This window comes from Phyllopteryx taeniolatus, chromosome 7 (assembly GCF_024500385.1).
Source record: "Phyllopteryx taeniolatus isolate TA_2022b chromosome 7, UOR_Ptae_1.2, whole genome shotgun sequence".
In the NCBI taxonomy this organism is placed as follows: domain Eukaryota; kingdom Metazoa; phylum Chordata; class Actinopteri; order Syngnathiformes; family Syngnathidae; genus Phyllopteryx; species Phyllopteryx taeniolatus.
The window spans coordinates 14000772-14022349 of record NC_084508.1 but is presented as its reverse complement, the minus strand read 5'-3'; the positions used below and the strand labels follow the sequence as shown (position 1 = coordinate 14022349).

The window sequence follows — 21578 nt, the reverse complement described above, 5'->3', positions numbered from 1 at the left end:
AAACAGACGGAGGGAGGGAAAGATAGTGAGATTAAAAAGAAAGAGGTGGTGGAAGTGAGTGAGAGATGGGCAGGGAGGTATAAAAAGAGGGAGGGAGTCATATAAGAGAGGCAGCAGACAGCGGGAGAGGTGAGCGACGAGATCATCATCCTCTCTGCCAGCCTCATCATGTTCATGCTGCAGATGTTGACTGTTATCTCCCTGACTGTTCTCCTCCTGGCATCTGTGCAAGGTAAGACAAGGCGAGCGTTCGTGTGTGTATTGCATGGATTGCATACACCCTGCAGGTGTACAGTGTGGAAAGAGCTATGGCGAATCTGAAAGAAAGAAAAAAAGGTGGTGGAGTGGGGGGAGGAAACGCAGCACGGCAGGAGGTGCGGCGACGAATGTAAACAAGAGGGGCTCGCATGAGGAGCGAGCGGGAGGAAAACGGCCCAACAATCAGCACGAGCAAGCGTGTCAGCCTGCACGATGGTGTCGCCTCGTCTCGCCGTCGCTTGTGGCATGTGTGGCTGCAAACGCCGTGACGTGTGCCTGAGGTCTGGATTCCAAATGTGGCGTAGCCAGGCAGCGCTGTCCTATTTTGCACCCCACAACATTGCATCCGCATCACACTTTGGTTTGCTTTACACAATTGCTTTGGATGAAAGCCTCCACCACAACACACACACATGCGCGCACATGGAAAACAGTCACACAGGGAGAACAGCACAGTGGGATACCATTGTACTTCAAGCGTGTCCATATGTGCATGTGACTGTGAGTGATTCGCACTCTCTTTGCACAAAAAAATAACATTCGTCATCGAGTAAAAGTAGCCACAAATACTTTACAGCACTGAGTTCATTTCATTGGATTAATGACTCAATAGCACTAGAAGGTGCATTTGTGACTTCCCCATTTCAGTCCAAAAGTTGAGATTTTCCAGAGCTAAATAATTATATTTAGATGTTATGTAGTTAGAAATGCATCTTGCATGGTCAAGCTCCCACACTCTGAGAAATGAATTGCAAGCAGAAAATGTACATGCAAACAGCAAAATATGTGAGCTTGCTGACCAGGTGAACAATGACAGCATGGACATTTTTAGCCAATCTTAGCATTAGCCAAAAATGCATCATGGACCTTCACTTAGCAACATGATTCAGTTAGCAAGATGACTGTTTGATGCTTAACAACTAGATTTAGAATTTCTGAAAGTTATTTTTTTTTCTTCTTTCAGTTGATATTTCACCATGACAGAGTGGACATATTAAGCTTGACAACATCTAACTACACACATACAGTATATGATGTAAAAAAATTACAAAACAAAAGAGAACCATGTAACAAAATGATTTATTATCATTTAACCACTTCTTACACCTGCGATTGGCTGGCAACCAGTTCAGGGTGTACCCCGCCTCCTGCCCGATGACAGCTGGGATAGGCTCCAGCACCCCCGCGACCCTAGTGAGGAGAAGCGGCTCAGAAAATGGATGGATGGATGGCACTTCTTACACTCCCTGAACAGTAGTTGGCGGAGCACTGTGTGCGACATGTCAAAATCACATACATCCAGTGGAATACAAATTTATAAAATGTAGAAACACACTTTAAGAGACTTATCATTGTACTGGTATGTGTGCAAATGTTTGGCCACTTGTAATAAGAGTTTCATTATTCTGGTACATTTTCATGAATGACACCAAATGCACTTTAGTGATACCGACCCAAATAACTAATAATTTACATTGTTAGTTGTTTATTTCTTTCATAATTGTACTACATTAAGGCAAGTAAACTTTTGGCATGACACATTTCCTCAAATTAGTGGCTCTAATAGATACCGTGCTCTCCAAAATTATCATGCAGGTGTGTCGTTCACTTCTCAGATACCTCTCTTTTTCCCCTCTAGGTGGCTGCAATTACCTTAACTATGACTATTACCACAATGTGTTGTGGTAGCCATCTTTAAACAAGCCGCAGAGCAGATGTAGCATCTGTAAAGCTGAAATTTTGAAGTGGAGTTTAAAGAGAAAGTGCTGCTGTTTGCATACTTACAGTAATGTGGATAGACATGGGTAAAAACAGTAAATAGAAGGACAGATAAAGTTAGCTTAGTTAGGCTAAAAGATACAACACTGATTTCCATGAAGCTTTGTAGAGGGCTGGTACACAGGCCAAGGAAGTACCCACAAAATTTTGGTGAGGGTCTGGATAAAGGTGGGGATAGAGGAATTTATTACATTGCTAAAACAACAAATCAAATGGTAGACTTTTGCACAGTACTGTATATTATTTTGATTACGTATCTGTATTTAGCCCTGTAATTGACTAGCGACCAGTGCAGGATTCACCCCGCTTTTCACCCAAAGTCAGCTAGGATTGGCTCCAGCTAACCAGCGACACTATTGAGGATAAGCGGTATAGAAATTGGATGGAGGGATAAAAACATTTAGTCCATTTTGTACTTTTACAAACAGCCACTGTATGAAGAAACGCAAAGGCAACTCTTGGGTGATCTTTCCCTGATGTTCCCATAATGCTTTGTCCCACTTATGGTTTCCAGGAAAAGGTGTGCAAATGCAGCGGGATGTTCAGTGCTGCATGTTGTATTCCCATGGCAAGGTGCGCACCAAGGACGTGCTGCGGTTTGAGGTGCAGACCGAGGGGCCAGACTGCAGTATACAAGCCATCATGCAAGTATTCCAACTATCCACTCCGGGAGCTAAAGAGCGCAGGCGTGGAAAATATGCCCCTGGTTACCCAGAGAGCCGTGGTCATGGTTCCAGGTCATGTTGTTGTGAAGTGGCACGAGGGCCGTAATTGCCAGGGAAGTCATAGAGGAAATATGTGGAAATGACAAGACATCTGTAAATACTTTTCCGAGCCAGCAGAGCCTGGCCACAGCCAGTCGGTCCAGAAACAGCAAGGTTGAGAACGCTATTGTGTTAAATCCGATGTTGCTGGGGAATGCAAGCTTACATGGAATTCTTCAAGTTCTAAGAATTTATTTTTTGTTCCATCATCAGCCCTCCCTCTATCAGATTCAGTGCAGGACCAGGAAAATGTAGGCAGCTTACTTTCAAGTAGAGCTTCTCTATGATGCTGTGATGTACAATAAGTATGATTTTCCATTTTTGGCAGTCTTTACACCAAAAAGGCGGTGAAGTGTGCTGACCCCAGGGACCGTAAGGTAAAGAGGTTGCTGCGGAAGCTCCTGCAGAGACAGCGGGCCAAAGCCCATCGAACAATGTGGCTCCTTCCTCACGACAACCTACCCGTCATGACAGAGGTTAAACATTATGTCATTCACACTATATGATAGGAAATATCCATCCATCCATCAATTTTTTGTAGCACTTGTCCTCATTAGGGTCACAGGTGAGGTGGAGTCTGTCTCAGGTAACTTTGGCCCAGAGGCATGGTACACCCTGACTGGTCACCAGGCAATCGCAGGGCACATAGAGACAAACCACCATTCACACTCATATTCACATCCAGGGTTTTACATTTACACCTGCCAACCGGCCAAATGCAGGTGAATTTCAGAAGTAGCACTATCAAACCCTTTAAGAGAGACATAAAAGTGGTGCGGGGCCTTTCCCTCGTGGATTTTTAATGCACCACATACATTTGCACATCCTTTCGGAGCTGGTTGGACTGGGTGGGGGTGTCGTTGCGGTTCATTATTGCCCTGTGACCGTCTCGTCTCGACCAGTCTCCCCAATTTTAATGCACTACACTCCACCACGCACGATCACGGCACAGGGATAATGGTTGCCAATCGGGGATCTGGTAACCATAGTAATAGGGTGGGTGGTGGGTATTCACATTTCTCTTGGCTTGACTCCTTGGGCCTTTCTTTTTTTTACTTCTGATTTAGTAGTTGATTTGGGGTTTGCCGTGGCAATGACAGTAGATGCAATTCTCAATTATAAGCCACCACCATGATTATGAAGCTGTTATTTGAAGGTAGCAATATTTAACATTGTTGCTTTAAATGTTCCCTTTCTTTTACCATCAGGAGAAGAAAGACAACTGGGCCATCCTCAATATGCAGTGATAGAAAAACATCAAATATGGAGGAAAATGAATAGTCGTAGGTATGTTTCTTTATCTTTTACCTTTTACATATGGAAAGTTTTTGTGTCAAAGGTCTTACCTTAAAGACTTATAGTCGTTTCTCCTCCCTGTAGGCCAAGTAAACTGTCAGCAGCTCGTCACCCTACAGTAAAACAGCAGTTAGCTGACTCTCCAGTCGTCTTGTCTCTCTCGCTCTATATCACAACTATCTGTCTGCAGTGGACCAGACCTGGGCAGCAATATATATTTAAATGGCATTATATATTTAAAACATGAACTGTGCTTGACAGATTGTGAAAGTGCGGAGGAGGAGGAGGATTGATTTGTAAGATATGCGGGTTGAAATTATCTAAAATGGCTCTTACTGTTATTTGCCAGAGTCTGCCTCAAAAGTGTCTCCCTCTCTCCATCCATAACGTCTTTGTGCCTGATCTGTGGAACAGCATATATATAGTATAAATGAGCAGTGATTTAAATATCGTCCTAAAGCAAGGTACTTATATGCTTGTTTGTGCTTTGTAAATGTTCACATTCATGTGTAACTGCTCTGAGTAAGTAGTTCAGGTTTTGTGGGTGCAGAACCTATAGGGGAGCATTTTTTATTCAAGTGACTTGCACCTTGTTATGTACAATCCAGGTTTCACAGTCCCTTTCAGACTTTGACCTCCCGTTTGTGACTGTTATAAAACTGAACTCGAAATGTGAAACCTACATACAGTAAAAAGCAATCTGTCTGTTCTTTATCTTGACTGTTCATAGAGTAACCCTAGCGTCAGCGTTTTAAACCAGCTATTTAATCCTATCTGCATTCGTCATCGTCACCACTACATAGTCTGCCATTAAACTATGCCAAAGTACTCTTCTTGATTCCATTCACCATGTAACTAGGCTGTTCAATCTTTGAGGGCTCGATTGTGTGTTAAGCACCCAATCATTGTATTGTAGAAGAATACACTGTACGATGAAACACACTATGTCAAGTGAACAATTTTATATAAACAACCTGAAATAATCTGTCTTTTGGTGTCGTCTTATTGCAGACAAATTATTATTGTTCATTTTGTTAACAGGTTACTAATGATACTAAATATTAGCATTAGCTTAACACAAACCAGAAAGTAGTTTATCTTTTGCATAGTATATTAGCATGCTATTAGATTTCACACTTAGGCGCGCTACGGATAGATCCACACAGAGACACTTAAGGGAACGTGAACTGTTTATTACATTCGCTAGCCTGCGAACTAAGGAGCTAGCAAGCTAAGGAGTTCAATCGACCGCAGCGGGTTTCAAATACATCAGCGCCTCGCTCTGTGTTGTTGTATATGGGAGAGACACAGGAAAGTTAACTGTTTATTAATCAGAACTAGAGTGGCACACCTTATTCAGCCAGTAGCTGACTACAGACACTTGAGCACACAGTGTACAGGCTAACATATTTGATTGATTGATTGATTGATTGATTGATATCCCATTCTATATCCATATGGTTTAATATGATATTGGTCTACCCTTTGCAGCTATAACAGCTTCAACTCTTGTGGGAATGCTTTGAACAAGGTTTAGGAGTAGGCTTATGAGAATTTTTGCCCATTTTTCCAGGAGCATATTTGTGAGGTACACACTGATTTTGGATGAGAAGACTTGCCTCACTGTCCACTCAAAATCAACCCAAAGGTGTTCTACCCAGTTGAGGGCAGGACTCTGTGTGGGCCAGTTAAGTTTATCCATACCAAATTCTCTCATCCATGTCTTTGCTGACCTTGCTTTGTGCACCACGTCATTTTGATGTAGCATCGTTAGCAAGCCAGTAACTTAAGTACTGACCCAAACAAAGAAATTATGTCAAATAACAAAAACAAACAAAAAAACAGTTTGGGTTTTCAATTAAAGAATAGAAGAAATAAAACAAAAAAAGGACATTTACCAGTCACTGATGGTGTAGTGGTACACTCGTCTGACTTTGGTGCAGCCAGCGTGGGTTCAGTTCCCACTCAGTGACGGTGTGAATGTTAGTGCGTATGGTTGTCTGTGTCTATATGTGCCCTGCGACTGACTGGCGACCAGCTCAGTGTGTAGTCCGCCTTTCGCCCGAAGTCAGCTGGGATAGGCTCCAGCGCCCTGTGACCCTAACCAAGATAAGCGGTGTTGAAAATGGATGGATGGACATCATTTACCTTTTAGCGGATGATTTGGAGACTGTCCATTTATCACCATACAGTTTGACCCACGATAGGAGAATTTCCTCCACCAGGGGTAGCCACAAACACAATTATGATCATAAAGTACTAATTCCTGAACCATTTATTTCATCACATTGTGCCATAAATTCCTGGGGAAACACCACTTTCACTTAAATTACAAGAAACATTTTAAAACTAAAGACATCGCCTTAAGAGTTACAAAGCGTTCACTGTTCTTAATTATTCCATTCACATGTCAAGCATCCAGTACAAAAAGCATGAAACTACTGCACATTCAATTCCCTACACTAGAGTACCTCTTCACAATAACAAATATTACTTTGTAACATCTTTTCCCCATCGAAGTATAAGATATCCAAATCATACATGAAAAAAAATCATAAAAAGAACATTAAAATAGTGTCCTTCTTTAAAAACTTAACAGACAATCTTAACTGAGTGTATTTAAATTAGTTCACAGCAGTACTGTCTTAAGAAGCGCACAGATATTAAGACTCACAAGAAGTCAATAAGCAGATACACCTTGGCAAGTCACTAGGATTTAAAACAATAGGTAGCAAAGTCCAGTGTTTAACAGTCAACTGCATCCACATTTGAGCATTTACAGCATGTACGCAAACTTAACTTGAGAAAATGAGATACATGCACAATTATTGTGTCACATTGCTGAAGCTCCATGTCCAGCTTCTCTTAGAGGTAGTCGTGATGATTACCGACAAACAGTGGAACCTCCAAATTGGAACATCATAAAAGAGGTGCAAATTGAGTATTAAGTCTCAAAAGGTAAACAAAACCATTGGCATGCTTGTCATCATTCAATAACTTTTACTTTATTTTTGTTTTATTATACAGTGGTTAACTTCTTTGTACTTATGTTGTGGTTAACAAAATTAAAATGCTACTTCCACCATAGCCTGCAAATGTAATTATGATGGTGACAGTTTGAGCCAGGTTAATTCACTTGAATTTATTTCCAATGTGGCAATTTTTTATTTTTTTTTAATTAGAACAAGTTCACCAGCATCACACAAAGGATCGTGCTCTACTTTGGAGGTTCCACAAAAATGAATGCCTGCAGAACTACGTAATAATTATGCAGCAGAAATAGTGAAGGTATTCAGATTTTTCACAATAAACACAAAAGAAAATGCCCCAAAACAGAAGGCCAGGATTGTATTCCTTGAAATGTGAAGAAGGCTGGTCTCTTACAGCAGTGATTCATTTGGAAAATTAATGTGTATAAATACATGTGAATCAAAATCCTCAGTTTTGTATAGGGTCATCCTGAAAGTGATTACAACTACGAGCATGAAGTCCTTTGTGAGAATAAAGTCATAGCTTTGCAAGAATTTAAAAAAAAAAATACTTTGAGAATAAAATTGTAATATTTCAATCATAAAAGTAGGCTTGTCCAGTTACACTACAATACTTTATACATTTCATAAACAAAACCATTGTTAATGTTTTGGCACATCTACAACAGTTTGGACACATTTTTCTTGTAATTAGTAAAATTTTCTGTCTCGTGACATTACAACTTCTATTTGCCAACTTTTTTCATCGTATTGTGACTTCAATCTTATAACTTTATGACCTAATTTTATCTTTTCAGTGTCGCCCTCTTACTAATATTTTGTGTGCTTGTGCTTCATGCGTGTGACTTTGGCCCCTGCCACCTCTCCGTGTCCTTTCTCTGCTTTTGCGGCAGTGGGGCACCCCGCCACCGAGATGCCAAAACAAACGGCATATTTTTACCTCGCCATGATTCCCAAACATACAGCGTCTGACATCACGGCAAAAATCTGAGGGTTCTACACCTGCCAGCTAGATACTTATAATTCTATTTCAGTTTTGTAGTGCATCACATAGCTTATTTGTCATCTGTGATGATTAGCACATTGCTATTTGGTGAGTAATTGGAATCGTATGCGGCCTACATAATTTTCCATCTAAAAAAACCTCCACTCGGCACACATTGAAGCATTACCGGATGTATTGTAGCTTTCAGTGGTCACATTGTGGTCTCGCTGTTGTGGTTGTGCACGATGTCGCTGCCCTGGCAGATCAACTGGTATGGCTTTTCGTTCTCTTCGATGACGGAGTTGCGCACCTCGTCGTCCTGACTCTGCAGCTCGCCCCGAGAGAGGTGCTCCAAGATGCCCGCCCCGAGGGAGTCACCCAGCACGTTGGTGGTGGTACGCAAGCGGTCCCTGAAGGGGCGACCACACATGGCATAAACATAGTGACACAGAACTGTACACCAGCTATGAGACATGTGTCTCTTAGTATAAATGTTTCATGGCGGCACCTCATGGGTTGCCCTCGAGCATCACAATGACATTTAGGCAGAAAAGCCCGACCAATCACCCATCATGGTGACATTTAGCGGGCAACTCACAGGAACCAATCCACGGCGATGATGAGTGTTATGTCCTCTGTAGGCAGTCCCACCGATGTCAATACAATCACCATGGTAACTAGGCCAGCCTGAGGGATGCCTGCGGCTCCTATGCTGGCAGCGGTTGCCGTGATACTAAATGGGTGACAGGAGGGGATGCAGAAGGAAGGGAGACATGTTTGTTGATTTCAACCCATTGAGGTTAGCAAGAGAAAATGACGTTACATGACATCCATCCATCCATTTTCTGAGCCGCTTCTCCTCACTAGGGTCGCGGGCGTGCTGGAGCCTATCCCAGCTGTCATCGGGCAGGAGGCGGGGTACACCCTGAACTGGTTGCCAGCCAATCGCAGGGCACATCGAAACAAACAACCATTCGCACTCACAGTCATGCCTACGGGCAATTTAGAGTCTCCAATTAATGCATGTTTTTGGGATGTGGGAGGAAACCGGAGTGCCCGGAGAAAACCCACGCAGGCACGGGGAGAACATGCAAACTCCACACAGCGGGGACGGGGATTGAACCCCGCACCTCAGAACTGTGAGGCTGACGCTCTAACCAGTCGGCCACCGTGCCGCCACGTTACATGACATATTATGCCTTTTTTTCAGAAGTTAAAACAGTTCCCAGGTGTGACATGCGCCAGTCAAATGATCAAGAATTACAGAAAATTATCACCCAAATATATATATAAATAGACCCAAATATACATACACAAGCAATTAAAAAGTCACTTTTTTCATACTGTACCATAAGGATCGCTCCTTTGTAAGCGTTACCTGATGGTGAGAATCTGCCCAAAGTTCAGGTCCATGTCGTTGACTTGGGCGATAAAAATGGCCGCCACAGCTTCATAGAGGGCGGTGCCGTCCATGTTGATGGTGGCGCCCACGGGGAGGACGAAACGCGTCACCCTTTTGTCCACCCGATTATTCTCCTCCAAGCAGCGGAAAGTGATGGGCAAAGTAGCAGAGCTATCAAATGAAAAGGATATAGATGACATCTAAACTTGAATTGATATAGTATACAATGTGTACGTTAACTGTTGCCTGTGTCAGGGGACAAGTTATGATGTAATGCAGGTCTAAAATGCAAACTATAACTCCAATAGTATATATTGTACAGTAAATGCTACATTAATGCTATTTTTGTCATTATTTATATAGCGTTGTCTCACTCTGAAGTGGATAAGATGTCGTGTCAGATATTCTTTGTCTTTCCATTCCCACTGAGATACAAATACTGGACACAAGATTAGGTACACCTGCACAATCTAATGATGTCCTCCAATAACGATGTAGTAGACATTGTGCCTCAGTTAAACACCGCACCTCAATTCGATGCAACTGTATACAGTGCTGTATATAGATTTATTGTTGGGTGACTGATTGTATCGGATCTCATTGGAGTGTGCAGGTGTGGGTAATACTTTAATATTGTGGAAGATCTGAGCGAGACCTGGAGGAGGTTCCCAGAGCTGTGATGAGCGCCTGCAGCAGGCCTCCGATGAAGCTGTATGGGTTCTTCCTGGTGACCAGGAAGTAGAGCAGTGGCAGGACGCAGAGGCCGTGGATGAGGAGCCCCACGATGACCGACACAGTGTACATCGCCAGCTGGCCTCCCATCTCCGCCAGATCCTTCATCTCCACAATCTTGCCCGCAATCAGGAAGAGGATGCCAACCGGGGCATACCTGGCATGTGTGCACACAGTCAAATTGTTCAGTTGTCTTCCCAATTAATCAATAAATATAGCCCACTCTTTGTTTATGAGTCAAACAAGCTATTTGGAAACAACCACCAGGCGAAGAATGTTTTGGAACGACTTTTATTATTATTCTTACAAAAAATTAAATGTCTTTTTAGGGGCCTCAGCAATGCCAAAGAGTCAAAAGGTTTTGCACATGCGTGTAGTCTAGTGGAATTGTATGTATTTCAGAGGTCCTCAAAACAATCTCCCAAAACCCCTGGAAGTTTAGGAAAAAAACAAAAGTCCCCAACACCTGTTTTACCAGTTAATACAAAATTTGATAGATATGTTTATGATAACAGGGCGTATTAAAATGTCTCAAGGAATGATGCCCGAAATTAAGAAGTCAGCCATTTGGTTTGAAGCAGCCATTTTGGGCAAATTCCAGGGTTCATTCATAACAAATGAGTCTTAATCGGATGCTGAAAGATTAAACAGATGGGTGACGCTAAATTGTGAAGCTATTTTGTCTGTTTGTGGGTGGAGCATGGCGTCAAATTTGCTGATCATTTGGAGGATTCGCCATGTGAGATACCAGAAATGGACTTTAGAAGCACCTGTCATGCAGTTCGTTACTAAAACCACATAATAGAAATCTTTATTTTTTGTACAGGTCTTGCTGTGCTTCTCATGAGACTGTGCAGGTGTACCTAATGTTGTGGCCAATGAGTGTGTATTCTGTAAAAAAATGATTCTCGAACTTTTTACACCAGGTACCAATTCAAAAAATTTGGCCACCAAGTACCACCAAAATAACAAATATCAAAATACAGTTGTGTGATAGGCCTACATGTTCATCAAAAAATGAGGCAGTTTATTCCTAAAAAGTTTGCGTTTTTAATATTATTGTAAGCCATTGTAAAATTCAGCATAGTTTGAACATTAACACTGTGCTTCAACATAGGAAAATTAAACAACTACCTAAATAACGATTCAATTAAAATGTATTGCATATTCTTCTTGCATATTAAAGTTTAATAAAAATTGTACCTAAATAACTGAAAACAAACCATTCTAAAAGATTGAATGCAAATGTATTGTACTTAAATACAATTGAGCTGTACTTAAAAAATGTACTGGATTAATAGTTTAAAATTTAAGAAGCTGAAACATTATGCTCAGTTTGAACATTTAATTCAGTGATTCTCTCACATACCAATAGAGGGAGCTGCACCACACTTTAGATAAACTGCTCCAAAACTATACGATTTTATGCACATTCCTTCCACTGTATTCCGAATACCTCGGTACCAAAGTGCAGTGATTTCATACTGTACATTATGTTTCTTCACTTCAAGTTCAAGTAATGCATTACTGTGTGTGTACTGACCAGATGATTATAGCCACCAGCCTCATGATGGCTTCGTTGAGGCAGTCAAAGAAGTCCCTGAGGGCCTGACCCTTCTGCTTCATGTTGCCGATGACCAGACCCAAGCACATGGAGAAGCAGACCAAACCCAGAGCGTTGACGCCATCAGAGGAGCCCGACACGGGTACCGTTTCCTCCAACGTCTCCTTGTGTGTGTACGGAGGAGAGTGTCATGGTTACGTGGTGAACATGTAAGACGAGGGCATGGGGTCACATGGGCTCACCTGGATGGTGTGAAGCACCCTGCTGAGGTTCACGTTGGCGTCCGTCACATTGATCGCATTGTCAGTGAGGTTCAGGCTCACAGTCACGTTTCTTGTTTGCACAATCCTCTTGTACATGGTTTTGTACTGCAACACGACAAAAAAGCAGTATTGTAGACGTGCAAAATGACATTTTTAATGCTTTGAGTTGGTTGGGTTTGATTACAAAAAAAAATAAAAATAAAAGTTTTATTTTATATAAAATGTTTGTTCCTGAAAAGAAAAGCACAAAGATGATTTCATTTGCGTTTCGTCGTAGAGTATTGTCTCACCTGCTTGAAACAGGCTTCGACAAGATTGGGTGGAAACATGTTCCTGTGAAGAAATTAAAAGATAACCTTCTTGGTGATACATTTTGTCGATAACATAACACTGAATACATTTGCAAGGGGAAAACCACAAACAAAAGTGATGAAAATCTGTCAATTTAACAGTTGCACCATTACGTACAGGGTAACACCTACAGATTAAAAAAATATTAGGAAATATAACGGTTTATATACTTAAAAAATACAGCATATCATTATTATTAATATGTATTGCATATATTATTATTAAGATGTTTTCTTATACGAATGACCCTCATCAATAATAATAATAATCATAATCAATAAGAAATTTAGAGTAATTTGTTTTGCATTGTTTGTTGCATTAAGCTAAATATAGCTATGTGGTTGCTTTAAATACACAGCTTCTAATTCTCTTTGTAAAAAAAATTCAAGCCTCTTTTTTTGAATAGTTGTTCACTATCTCCTGCTTGTTGTGAAGTGAGTTGAGTTCAGTTAGTTCACTGCCACCATACAGCTCTTGCATCAAGATTTTGCTCACAAGTCAAAGCAAAAACTCAGCCGAACGACTGCTTGTATCTCGAAAAACCCACAAATCTGGTCACTCAATGTGGCTGGATTACCTGATGAGATCCAGGAAAGCATCTGTAGCCTGGACCAGTTCTACGTTTCTGCTTTGGGCCATGGGGCTGTCCCTGCTACCTTTACCGGGCTTGATGATGATCACGATGACGATGCCGATGAAGACGGCGATCAGGGTGGTCACCATATAGTAGACCACAGCGCGTGCGCCCATTTTACCTGATGCTTTGCTGTCCAAGGAAGACATTCCTGTAACAGAGTACATCATTACCATTAAACATTCTGCAGTATCTACAGTTAGGTGTATACGTAAAGCAATACATTGGATGTGTAAATATTCCCAAATGTGCACTTTACTGTTCATATTCTTACTTAATACTTTGGTATTTTTGGTTAGATCCAAAGTGCATTTCATGTGTGTCTACACACTGACCATTAAAGCTGACAATTTTCTAATCCTTTTATTTTTGGAGAAATTTGGGTAAGAGGCGGGTCGTCTGACTGGTCGTCAGCCAATCACAGGGCACATTCACACCCATGAACAATTTAATCTATAAAACACAAAGAAGAAAGAAGCCCAGGTCTCCAACTAATTACAACAACTACATTCAGCATATTGATTAGTTGCATTTGTAATCTTTTTTTTTTAGTTTTTATGCCAGTCTGTCAAAATTTAGCTTTACAAATCAGTCTGTGGCACAAAAAAAGTTTGGCGACCGCTGTTAAACAAAAAGGACAGATGAACACCCAACCGGAGCCTTGATGCACTTGGGGCCCTTTAAACGTGTTTTGAGCCTGTTCAAAATGTACCTGTAACCAGGCTGGAGACGATGAGTGGCAGCACCAACATCTTAAGCATCCTCATAAGCAGCTCCCCAGGAAAGGAGAAATACTTGATCTCCCTCAGGGACAATTTGTGGGAGCGCAGAGTGAAGCCCAGGATGATGCCTGAAGAAAGCAGCACATCAAGAAAGTTACACAACATATGAATGAACAAATAACTTATTATACAGATGTGACAAAAGTAGTCACACTGTAACTCAGAGAAGTACAGATACTTGTGTAAAAAAGATTCTGCTTGAAGTACAAGTACTGATTCAACTCTTGTATTTAAATAAAAGTTAAAAAGTATACCGTCAATTTTGATAAAGTACAGAGTTGACACTAGTACAGTTCTGTTTACAAAAACGCAGGGAGTAAAAGTGAAAAGTTGTCAGAAAATAATACTCAAGTACAGATAAAAAGAAAAATAATCTATTTAAGTATAGTAGCTCCATCCATTGTCCACACCGCTTATCCTGGTTAGGGTCACGGGGTGCTGGAGCCTATCCCAGCTGACTTCGGGCGAAAGGCGGACTACACCCTGAACTGGTTGCCAGTCAGTCACAGGGCACATATAGACACGGACAACCATTCGCACTCACATTCACACCGTCACCGAGTGGGAACTGAACCCACGCTGCCCACACCAAATTCAGGCGAGTGTACCACTACATCATCAGTGACCATAGTAGCTACAGCCCCCTCCAAAAGTATTGGAATGGCAAGGTCAATTCCTTTGTTTTTGTTGTATACTGAAGACATTAGGGTTTCAGATGAAAAGATGAATATATATAAAAGTTCAGAATTACAGCTTTCATGGTATTTACTCTAGATGTAAGGACAGAGCACCTTTTGTTTGAAGCTGCTCACAAAAGTATTGGAACAGACATTGTTAAATTAACTGAAAGTGAATCATCTTTAATATTTGGTGGCATAACCCTTACTTGCAATCACTGCATCAAGCCTGCGACATATTGACTTCACCAGACTGTTGAATTATTCGTTTGAAATGCTTTTTCCAGGCCTTTACTGCTGCCTCTTTCAGTTCTTGTTTGTTTCTGGGGGTTTCTCGCTTCAGTCTCCTCTTCAGGAGGTAAAATGCATTCTCTATTGGGTTAAGGTCCGGTGATTGACTTGGCCAGTCTAAGACCTTCCACTTTTCCCCCCTGATGAAGTCCTTTGTTGTATTGGCAGTGTGTTTTGGGTCATTGTCTTGTTGCATGGTGAAGCTTCTCCCTATTAGTTTGCCAAATTTAATCATGTCTGTTCCAGTACTTTTGCTCACTTGAAAAGTGGATGGCTTCAAACAAAAGGTTCTCTGTCCTGCGTTGTTTAACGCATCGAGATGTAAATGTCATGAAATAAAAGCTGGAAGTCTGAACTTTTGTCTCATGTTCATCTTTTGATCTGAAACCCAAATGTCTTTAGTATACATCAAAAACAATATAATTGACCTTGCCGTTCCAGTACTTTTGGAGGGGACTGTAAGAATTTGTACTTTTTTTACTTCCCAATACTGCTCATTAATGCAAGATAAGACCAGAACACTCACCCAGAGCCACAGCAGCAATGGTGAATAAAACAAAAAGGTTTCTTTTGAGGAACCCTTTGATGCTCTGCTTGTTTATGGAGCTTATTTTCTCCTTTGTGATGCTCGCTCTGCGCTCCATGGCCGCACAAATTCTCCTCTTCAGGTCTACTCGTTCAGGGATGGGGGTTTTATCCGTGTCCTTGTTGAGGAAACAATTTGCGCTGGTGGACTGGGGCTTCTCGTTCATAATCAGCTCCAGAACCTGGTCCAGGAGGCAGGTCTCGTGTGAAACTGGGGAGGATATGATTGAGGGGGGGAATAAAAACAAACAAAAAATGAAATACAGTGGATATAAGAAGTTTACACGTTTGCTCAAATGCCAGGTTTTTGTGGTATTAAAAAATTAGACTAAGATAAATAATTTCAAATCTTGTTTCCACCATTAATGTGACCTATAACCTGTACAACTCAATTGAATAAAAAATAAATACAAATATTTTCAAGAAGGGAAGTAAATACAAACAACTGAAAGAATGTGGTTGCACAAGTGTGCACACCCTCTTATGACTGGGATGTGTCTATGTTCAGAATTAACCAATCACAGTTCAAAACAGCAATCAGTATAAACCAAAAACAAACCAAAGAAAAGAAAAAGGCCTGAAAAGCCTACTAGAACATCAGAAATGCATGTTGAGTTAATCAGAGACACTTTAAATGTCGACAGGTGTGTGCTGACACTCATTGAACATGAGTGTAAATCTGACTGGTTAATTGTGAACACAGCCACATCCCAGTTATAACCAGGTGTGCACTCTTTTGCAACCACGTTTCAGTTTACTTTTACATACCCGCAAAAAAAAAAAACAAGTTCACATTAATGGTGAAAAAGGTTTTGAAATGTGTATCTTGGTCTCATATGTTTAGATCACAAAACGTGTCATTTTAATAGAGGTGTGTAGAATTTTTATATCCACTCTTTATTATTATTATTTAATTAACATTTAATTAAATAATATAACATTAAGTACACTCAGACAAGCTAATAAAATCTACAAATCATATTTTAGAAAAATATGTACAGTATTCTCTATTTTGTCAGCGATTTGTTCATGTTACAATATGTTTATTACTGTTATTGTTTTTTATTGCATTATACTGAGAGCTGTTTCTAATATTTTGGGTAGCTTATTGAACCACAGTGGAACCTCGCGCTACAAATGTTATTTGTACCGTAACCGCAGTCTCAAACTGAAACGTTCGTAAATTGATTTGTGTTTCCGCAAAACGATGTTATATTTACCTTATTTTGATCCTTCTGTGGTTAAAAATAAATACTGTGCACTATACAAATAAGTGACCACACAGCACACCCGCAACGCTAGTGAGGATAAGCGGTTCAGAAAATGGACGGACGGATGGACAATTTCTGATGAGGAAATAGTTGTTTCGCTAGCAATCCACTGTGCAGTGTCTTAGCCTTTTCCGGCACAGTATAATGTTTACGTTCACCGCGGTTACTGCTAGCCCTAAATGGCTGCCAAATCCCACAATGCAGCGCAGCTTTCACGTTGCATTGTGGAATGTGGCGGCCATTTTAGGCAAAAAACAAAGATACCTGAAGCATGGAGCCAACAATATTAGCACAAAGTTCTGAGCCTTCCGCGGCCTTGCCAAGACTGTTCGTGAACCGAAAATAGTGTGGAACCAAAGTTAATTTTGATTTTAAAAAAAATAAATAAATAAATCACAAACTGAAATGTTTGGAAACCCGATCCTTCGGAAACCAAGGTTCCACTGTACATTAAAAAAAGGACAAGACATTAGCAACAGCTCTAAGTACAGTTTATGACCACAACAATAAACATTGTAAAATAATACCCCTCTGAAAATTTCTCTCAAAACTGAGCATTGTTGGATTTGTAAAGATACATCTTCAATTATTAAATTAAAAGCTTTCAAAAAAAAAAACATGATATGAGCCATATGATGTAAAGGCTTGTTTCTCTTACTCAATATCTGTTATTTGACCCCTGTAAACACTTGTCAGGAATATTACTTTTAACACAATGAAAACGCTGTCAAATATGGTTTGAAACATTTCCATAGGCTTACCATTTTGACTTGTGTGGATCAACACAAAGCAGTGGTAGGTGTGCATGTGGCGGTTGGTCTCAAGCTGTTTTATCTTAGTAGGTTACAACATTTCCTCCCAGCCGGCCTCAACAAACAAACTTATATGGTCAACTACAAAAGAACAGGCGGAGTCCTTATCTGCTTTTCCGTGTACACGTTCTTTTGGCCTCCTCTTTTATATCTTAATTTCTTACCTTACTACTACATTTTTAACTTGATTACAATGTCACAGCAATAATGCACTTTTACCATTGAAGTTACCACACTTCCTGCTTCTTTTTGTTGACAGCAACTTTTAGGATATTTGTGCCATAAACCAGAATAACTACTCTTTATGTTACAAACACGTGCTGGTATCTTTTCTATTACTCTAACCAAACCACTGTTTAAAATATAATGGTGTTTTAAGTACAACTTAAGATAGCTGTGATGTTTATTAGGAGGAGTCATTTGTTCAATATTGGAAATTATTACAAATTTAAAAGAACCTGTACCAGGAAGGTTGGCATTGATTGGGTCGGTGCTTTACTCAAGAGAGTAAAGTTGACCGTAGTCAGGAAGCAGATTAGCATCTCTGCAAATTGTAATTTTTTTATTAATTTTTTTGCCAACTATAAATACATATAAATTAAAAAATGAAAATAAAACATTTATGAAATGGGAAATATCTACAGCTAAATAACAGCAGAATCATCAATGATACAAATCATTTTGAATTCTATTCTGTGTGACTGGTGCAGCAAAAAAAGGGTGTGCAGCATTTCACACCTCCAGAGAAAATCACTTTGGACCACCTTGTCAAAACATACTAGGCTGCTAACCTTGTGTCGCACAATGTTGCCTACAACATATCCAGTTATTTTAGCCTATATTCACTTACCTTCTAATTAGATGGCTTACTTTCATAGCATTTTCTCAACTAAAAACATATTTAGTCCTAATAGACTGAAAAGTCAAAACTCACCGCTCATGATTCAGCGTGTCGAAACAGTCCGATCTAGCTTGTGTGACTCTGACTGCAATGTGTGTGTGTGCGTGTGTGTATGTGTGTGTTGTGTGTGCGTGTGTCCAGAGGTTAAGCGTCCAGTGATGGTGAGTGCTGTGCTGGTCAGCCCTCATGAGCAGACAGACATTAAAACATCTCTCAAGTTCTGACCTTTTTATATTTCCACACAGACGCCCGCACGCACGCACGCACACACACACACACACACACACACACACACACGCACACGCACATGCACACGCACACACAAAAGCACACAGTGACCCCACGCCCATTTGAGTGCAAGTTCAAGTCTGTTCTGTTCTTGATTGGCCCTTGACATGACAGGAAGTTGACCTAATAGTAGAATTGTAGAATTAAATGTTCCGACTTTGATACAAACTGTTAAACCAAACATCAAATCGGCCACAGGAGCAACAGCCGACGGACAAGCATGAATAAGAACAGCTTGGCTAGAGTGGTATGAATGCAGAGATGGATAGACAGCTAGCCTTGGTTGTTGGCACGCTGTTTTGAGGCTATGGATTGATGACAGATACATTTGGTTGTAGTCTAGGGGTCATGAATAAATAGACTGATGAGCTGTCATGATTACAGATAGACAGATAGCTAGATAGACAGACATACAGTATAGATACACAGTAGACAGATATAGTAGCTATAGGTAAATAGATACCCTTGGTTCAAGTCAAGCAGACATGGGTCTCTAGGTCTTCAATGTCCTTCCTTGAAGAACCTACAAAGGGAGGATCAAAACTTTAATTCCAAAAAAAGCCATCGGGTCACTTCTTTAGAAAAGTTCCACTCACCTGAAGAGAGAGAAGCTCCTCTCATTCTGCGACATGGACGTCTTCTCTCTGCGTCGACAAACTGATAATGAACTAGTGTTGCTCACACACTACACATTAGCCCACCATCACGTTCTACGCTGGTTGGTGAAGCCTCCGGCGGGGAGCAGCGCCCGGGAACTCTACGTGGGAGGTGGAGAGGATAAGGATCCTTCAGCAGGAAAGAAGAAAAATAAATAATGAAGACAAAAACCACATGTTGCGCACCCACAACACTCACATGTGGTGCAACTTTTTTGCATTACCTTTTTCTTGTGGATGTGATCGCTAGTTTAAACGTGCATGATGGCCACTTTTGTCGCGTACCGTGACACGATTCCCCCCCGGGGAGGAATGTCAGCAGCCTTCTTTAGTTCTTAATTGGGAACAGTCAGTTGTTGTGGTGCTGCAGGAGAAGGCTGCCTGCGCAAGCAAGTCATTGCTATGACAACATGCATCTGCTCATGGATTTGTAACCCTTTGGCACCCAGCCTGACGCCCTCACGCCCACTCAGCAAGCTCGCACAATTCATATACAACGCTGGCTTCCAATGAATGGGATGAAACTACACCGCTACATGTTAAAGCTGACCACCAGAAAGACAAAAATGTTGGTTCGTTTGAATGCTGTAGCTATATTTCACATTGGATGGATACAGTACGTTATGTTTATTTGTTTATTTTTAACAGCCTCTATTTCTATGACTGTACTCCAAATACTTTTCGTCATATTTGTTAAAACTGTCAGTATCATCTGACAATAGTACATGAGTGAAACAATCTGTGAAAAAAAATGACTGACGAGGAGGCAATTATTTATTGTGCACTCACGGGCACACTCATAGCTGGCACGCCCTTTGGGCTTGCACTGACCAGTTACCTTAGGCTTCAGGAGCTTTGCTGAAACTATGGCAGAATATCCACCTCCGGAAAATAAAAAAATGCAAAGCAGGGTACGTGAGTTGCCATTCAGAGATGGAGCTAACCTCAGGCAGCTGAGAAGATTCAGAAGCAATGCGAAACTCCCAACAATTCTGCTCGACAGGTAAGTGTTTTTTTTGTTTTAAATCTTGAAACTGATAACATTAAGTGTTATAGTGACACTCCATTAAGTAATGATACCAACGTAGCAGGCGTGGCTACCGTCAACTTGTTTACAGCACTACTGCTAGTTTAGTATTGCTAGCGATTCCATTATGTTGAAGCTAGATATGCATTCTCTGTGAAAATCGTATGTTGCATGTTAGTGAACGGCTTTGGTCAGAGACTCGAGGGGGTGAAAGATTAGTTAAGTGAGGCGGCACTTAAAGTTTGCTAGTAGTTTTAACACTGCAAACTCATGTATGTAAATATACACGCATGGACAAAATTGTTGGTACCATTCCATTAAAGAAAGAAAAACCCACAATTTTTACTGAAATACCGTCAAAAATTGACAAAAGTAATAATAAATGTAATTTCACTGAAAATTAAATAATAAAAAATAAATAAATAAAAAATATGGTCTACCTGTCATGAGCCATCCTGCAGTTCTCCTGTTGGAGCCTGGGTGGCGCTTTGGGCCCACTCGCTCCCCTCCCCTCTCTCTTTCCAGCACCTTCCTTGCTCATGCACCTGTCACCAATCAGCCCTCGTTACCACCAGCATTCCAATGGCTACCCAGTCTCCACGTAAGCTAGACAATTCCTCGTCTCCTTTCTGACCTCCGTGTCTCTCCTTGTCACCAAGTGACTTCGTACCGCCAAGCCGCCTGCCCTCGTCACGCCTGCCACGCATTCCCTGCCTCCACAACCCGCCAGCGCACCTCAAGGACCATCTACATTTCCCTTTTTCAATAAACTGTTCATCACAACCTCTCAGCCTCCGCCTGCTCTTAGGTCCAGTCTCCATCCATTCATGACACCACCCAAATTATTATTTAAAAAAGAAAACGAAAAATGACAAAAATGATGGTACCTTCAAAGTAATGTTTTGTTGCACAAACTTGAGGCGATCACTGCAATCAAACGATTCAAGACACATACCATGTGCCAGATGTAGTCAAGCAGCCCCAGAACATAATCAAGCTTATTCACTAATTGGGCCGAGTAATGTAACTAGTGCAGCGCAGTATAGTTTAAAATTTAGGTTTAATTACGTAGTGGCACTAGTAGTGGAAAAAACATACGTAATAAGACACAGTCATTCTACGAGTGTGCTGAAGTGCAGACAAATACATAGACCTCAAGCTAGATATCAAGGATATCGAATAAATGCTTTCCATATCTGAATGTAAAACTGTGGTTTCCTCTCTGGTTTCACACCAGTGTAGGCCCAAAGTATTAGGAACAGATTGCATC

General features: G+C 40.9%; 2 protein-coding genes across 4 annotated transcripts; one reads left to right on the top strand and one right to left on the bottom strand.

Annotated features, from left to right (window-relative positions):
- Nucleotides 1-68: 68 nt before the first annotated feature.
- On the top strand, nt 69-5082 carry ccl44 (chemokine (C-C motif) ligand 44). The gene is made up of 5 exons (XM_061780387.1): nt 69-232; nt 2552-2681; nt 3130-3277; nt 4010-4088; nt 4182-5082. The coding sequence occupies exons 1-4, from the start codon at nt 169-171 to the stop codon at nt 4046-4048; spliced, it is 381 nt and encodes a 126-aa protein (XP_061636371.1). The 5' UTR covers nt 69-168; the 3' UTR covers nt 4049-4088; nt 4182-5082.
- Nucleotides 5083-6354: 1272 nt separating this feature from the next.
- Nucleotides 6355-19613, bottom strand: slc1a6 (solute carrier family 1 member 6). 3 transcript variants are annotated; one of them, XM_061780341.1, is made up of 13 exons: nt 19506-19613; nt 19222-19411; nt 19089-19148; nt 15295-15564; nt 13731-13868; nt 12962-13169; nt 12324-12366; nt 12013-12138; nt 11750-11934; nt 10130-10363; nt 9451-9645; nt 8671-8805; nt 6355-8482 (listed from the first exon to the last, which is right to left on the bottom strand). In XM_061780341.1, the coding sequence occupies exons 4-13, from the start codon at nt 15518-15520 to the stop codon at nt 8284-8286; spliced, it is 1689 nt and encodes a 562-aa protein (XP_061636325.1). In that variant the 5' UTR covers nt 15521-15564; nt 19089-19148; nt 19222-19411; nt 19506-19613; the 3' UTR covers nt 6355-8283. The 3 variants fall into 3 exon arrangements, with proteins under 3 accessions (XP_061636325.1, XP_061636323.1, XP_061636324.1); XM_061780339.1 differs by lacking the exons at nt 19089-19148; nt 19222-19411; nt 19506-19613 and adding an exon at nt 17386-17491; XM_061780340.1 differs by lacking the exons at nt 19089-19148; nt 19222-19411; nt 19506-19613 and adding an exon at nt 17386-17491 and having other exon boundaries at nt 11750-11931.
- Between the last annotated feature and the right edge of the window lie 1965 nt (nt 19614-21578).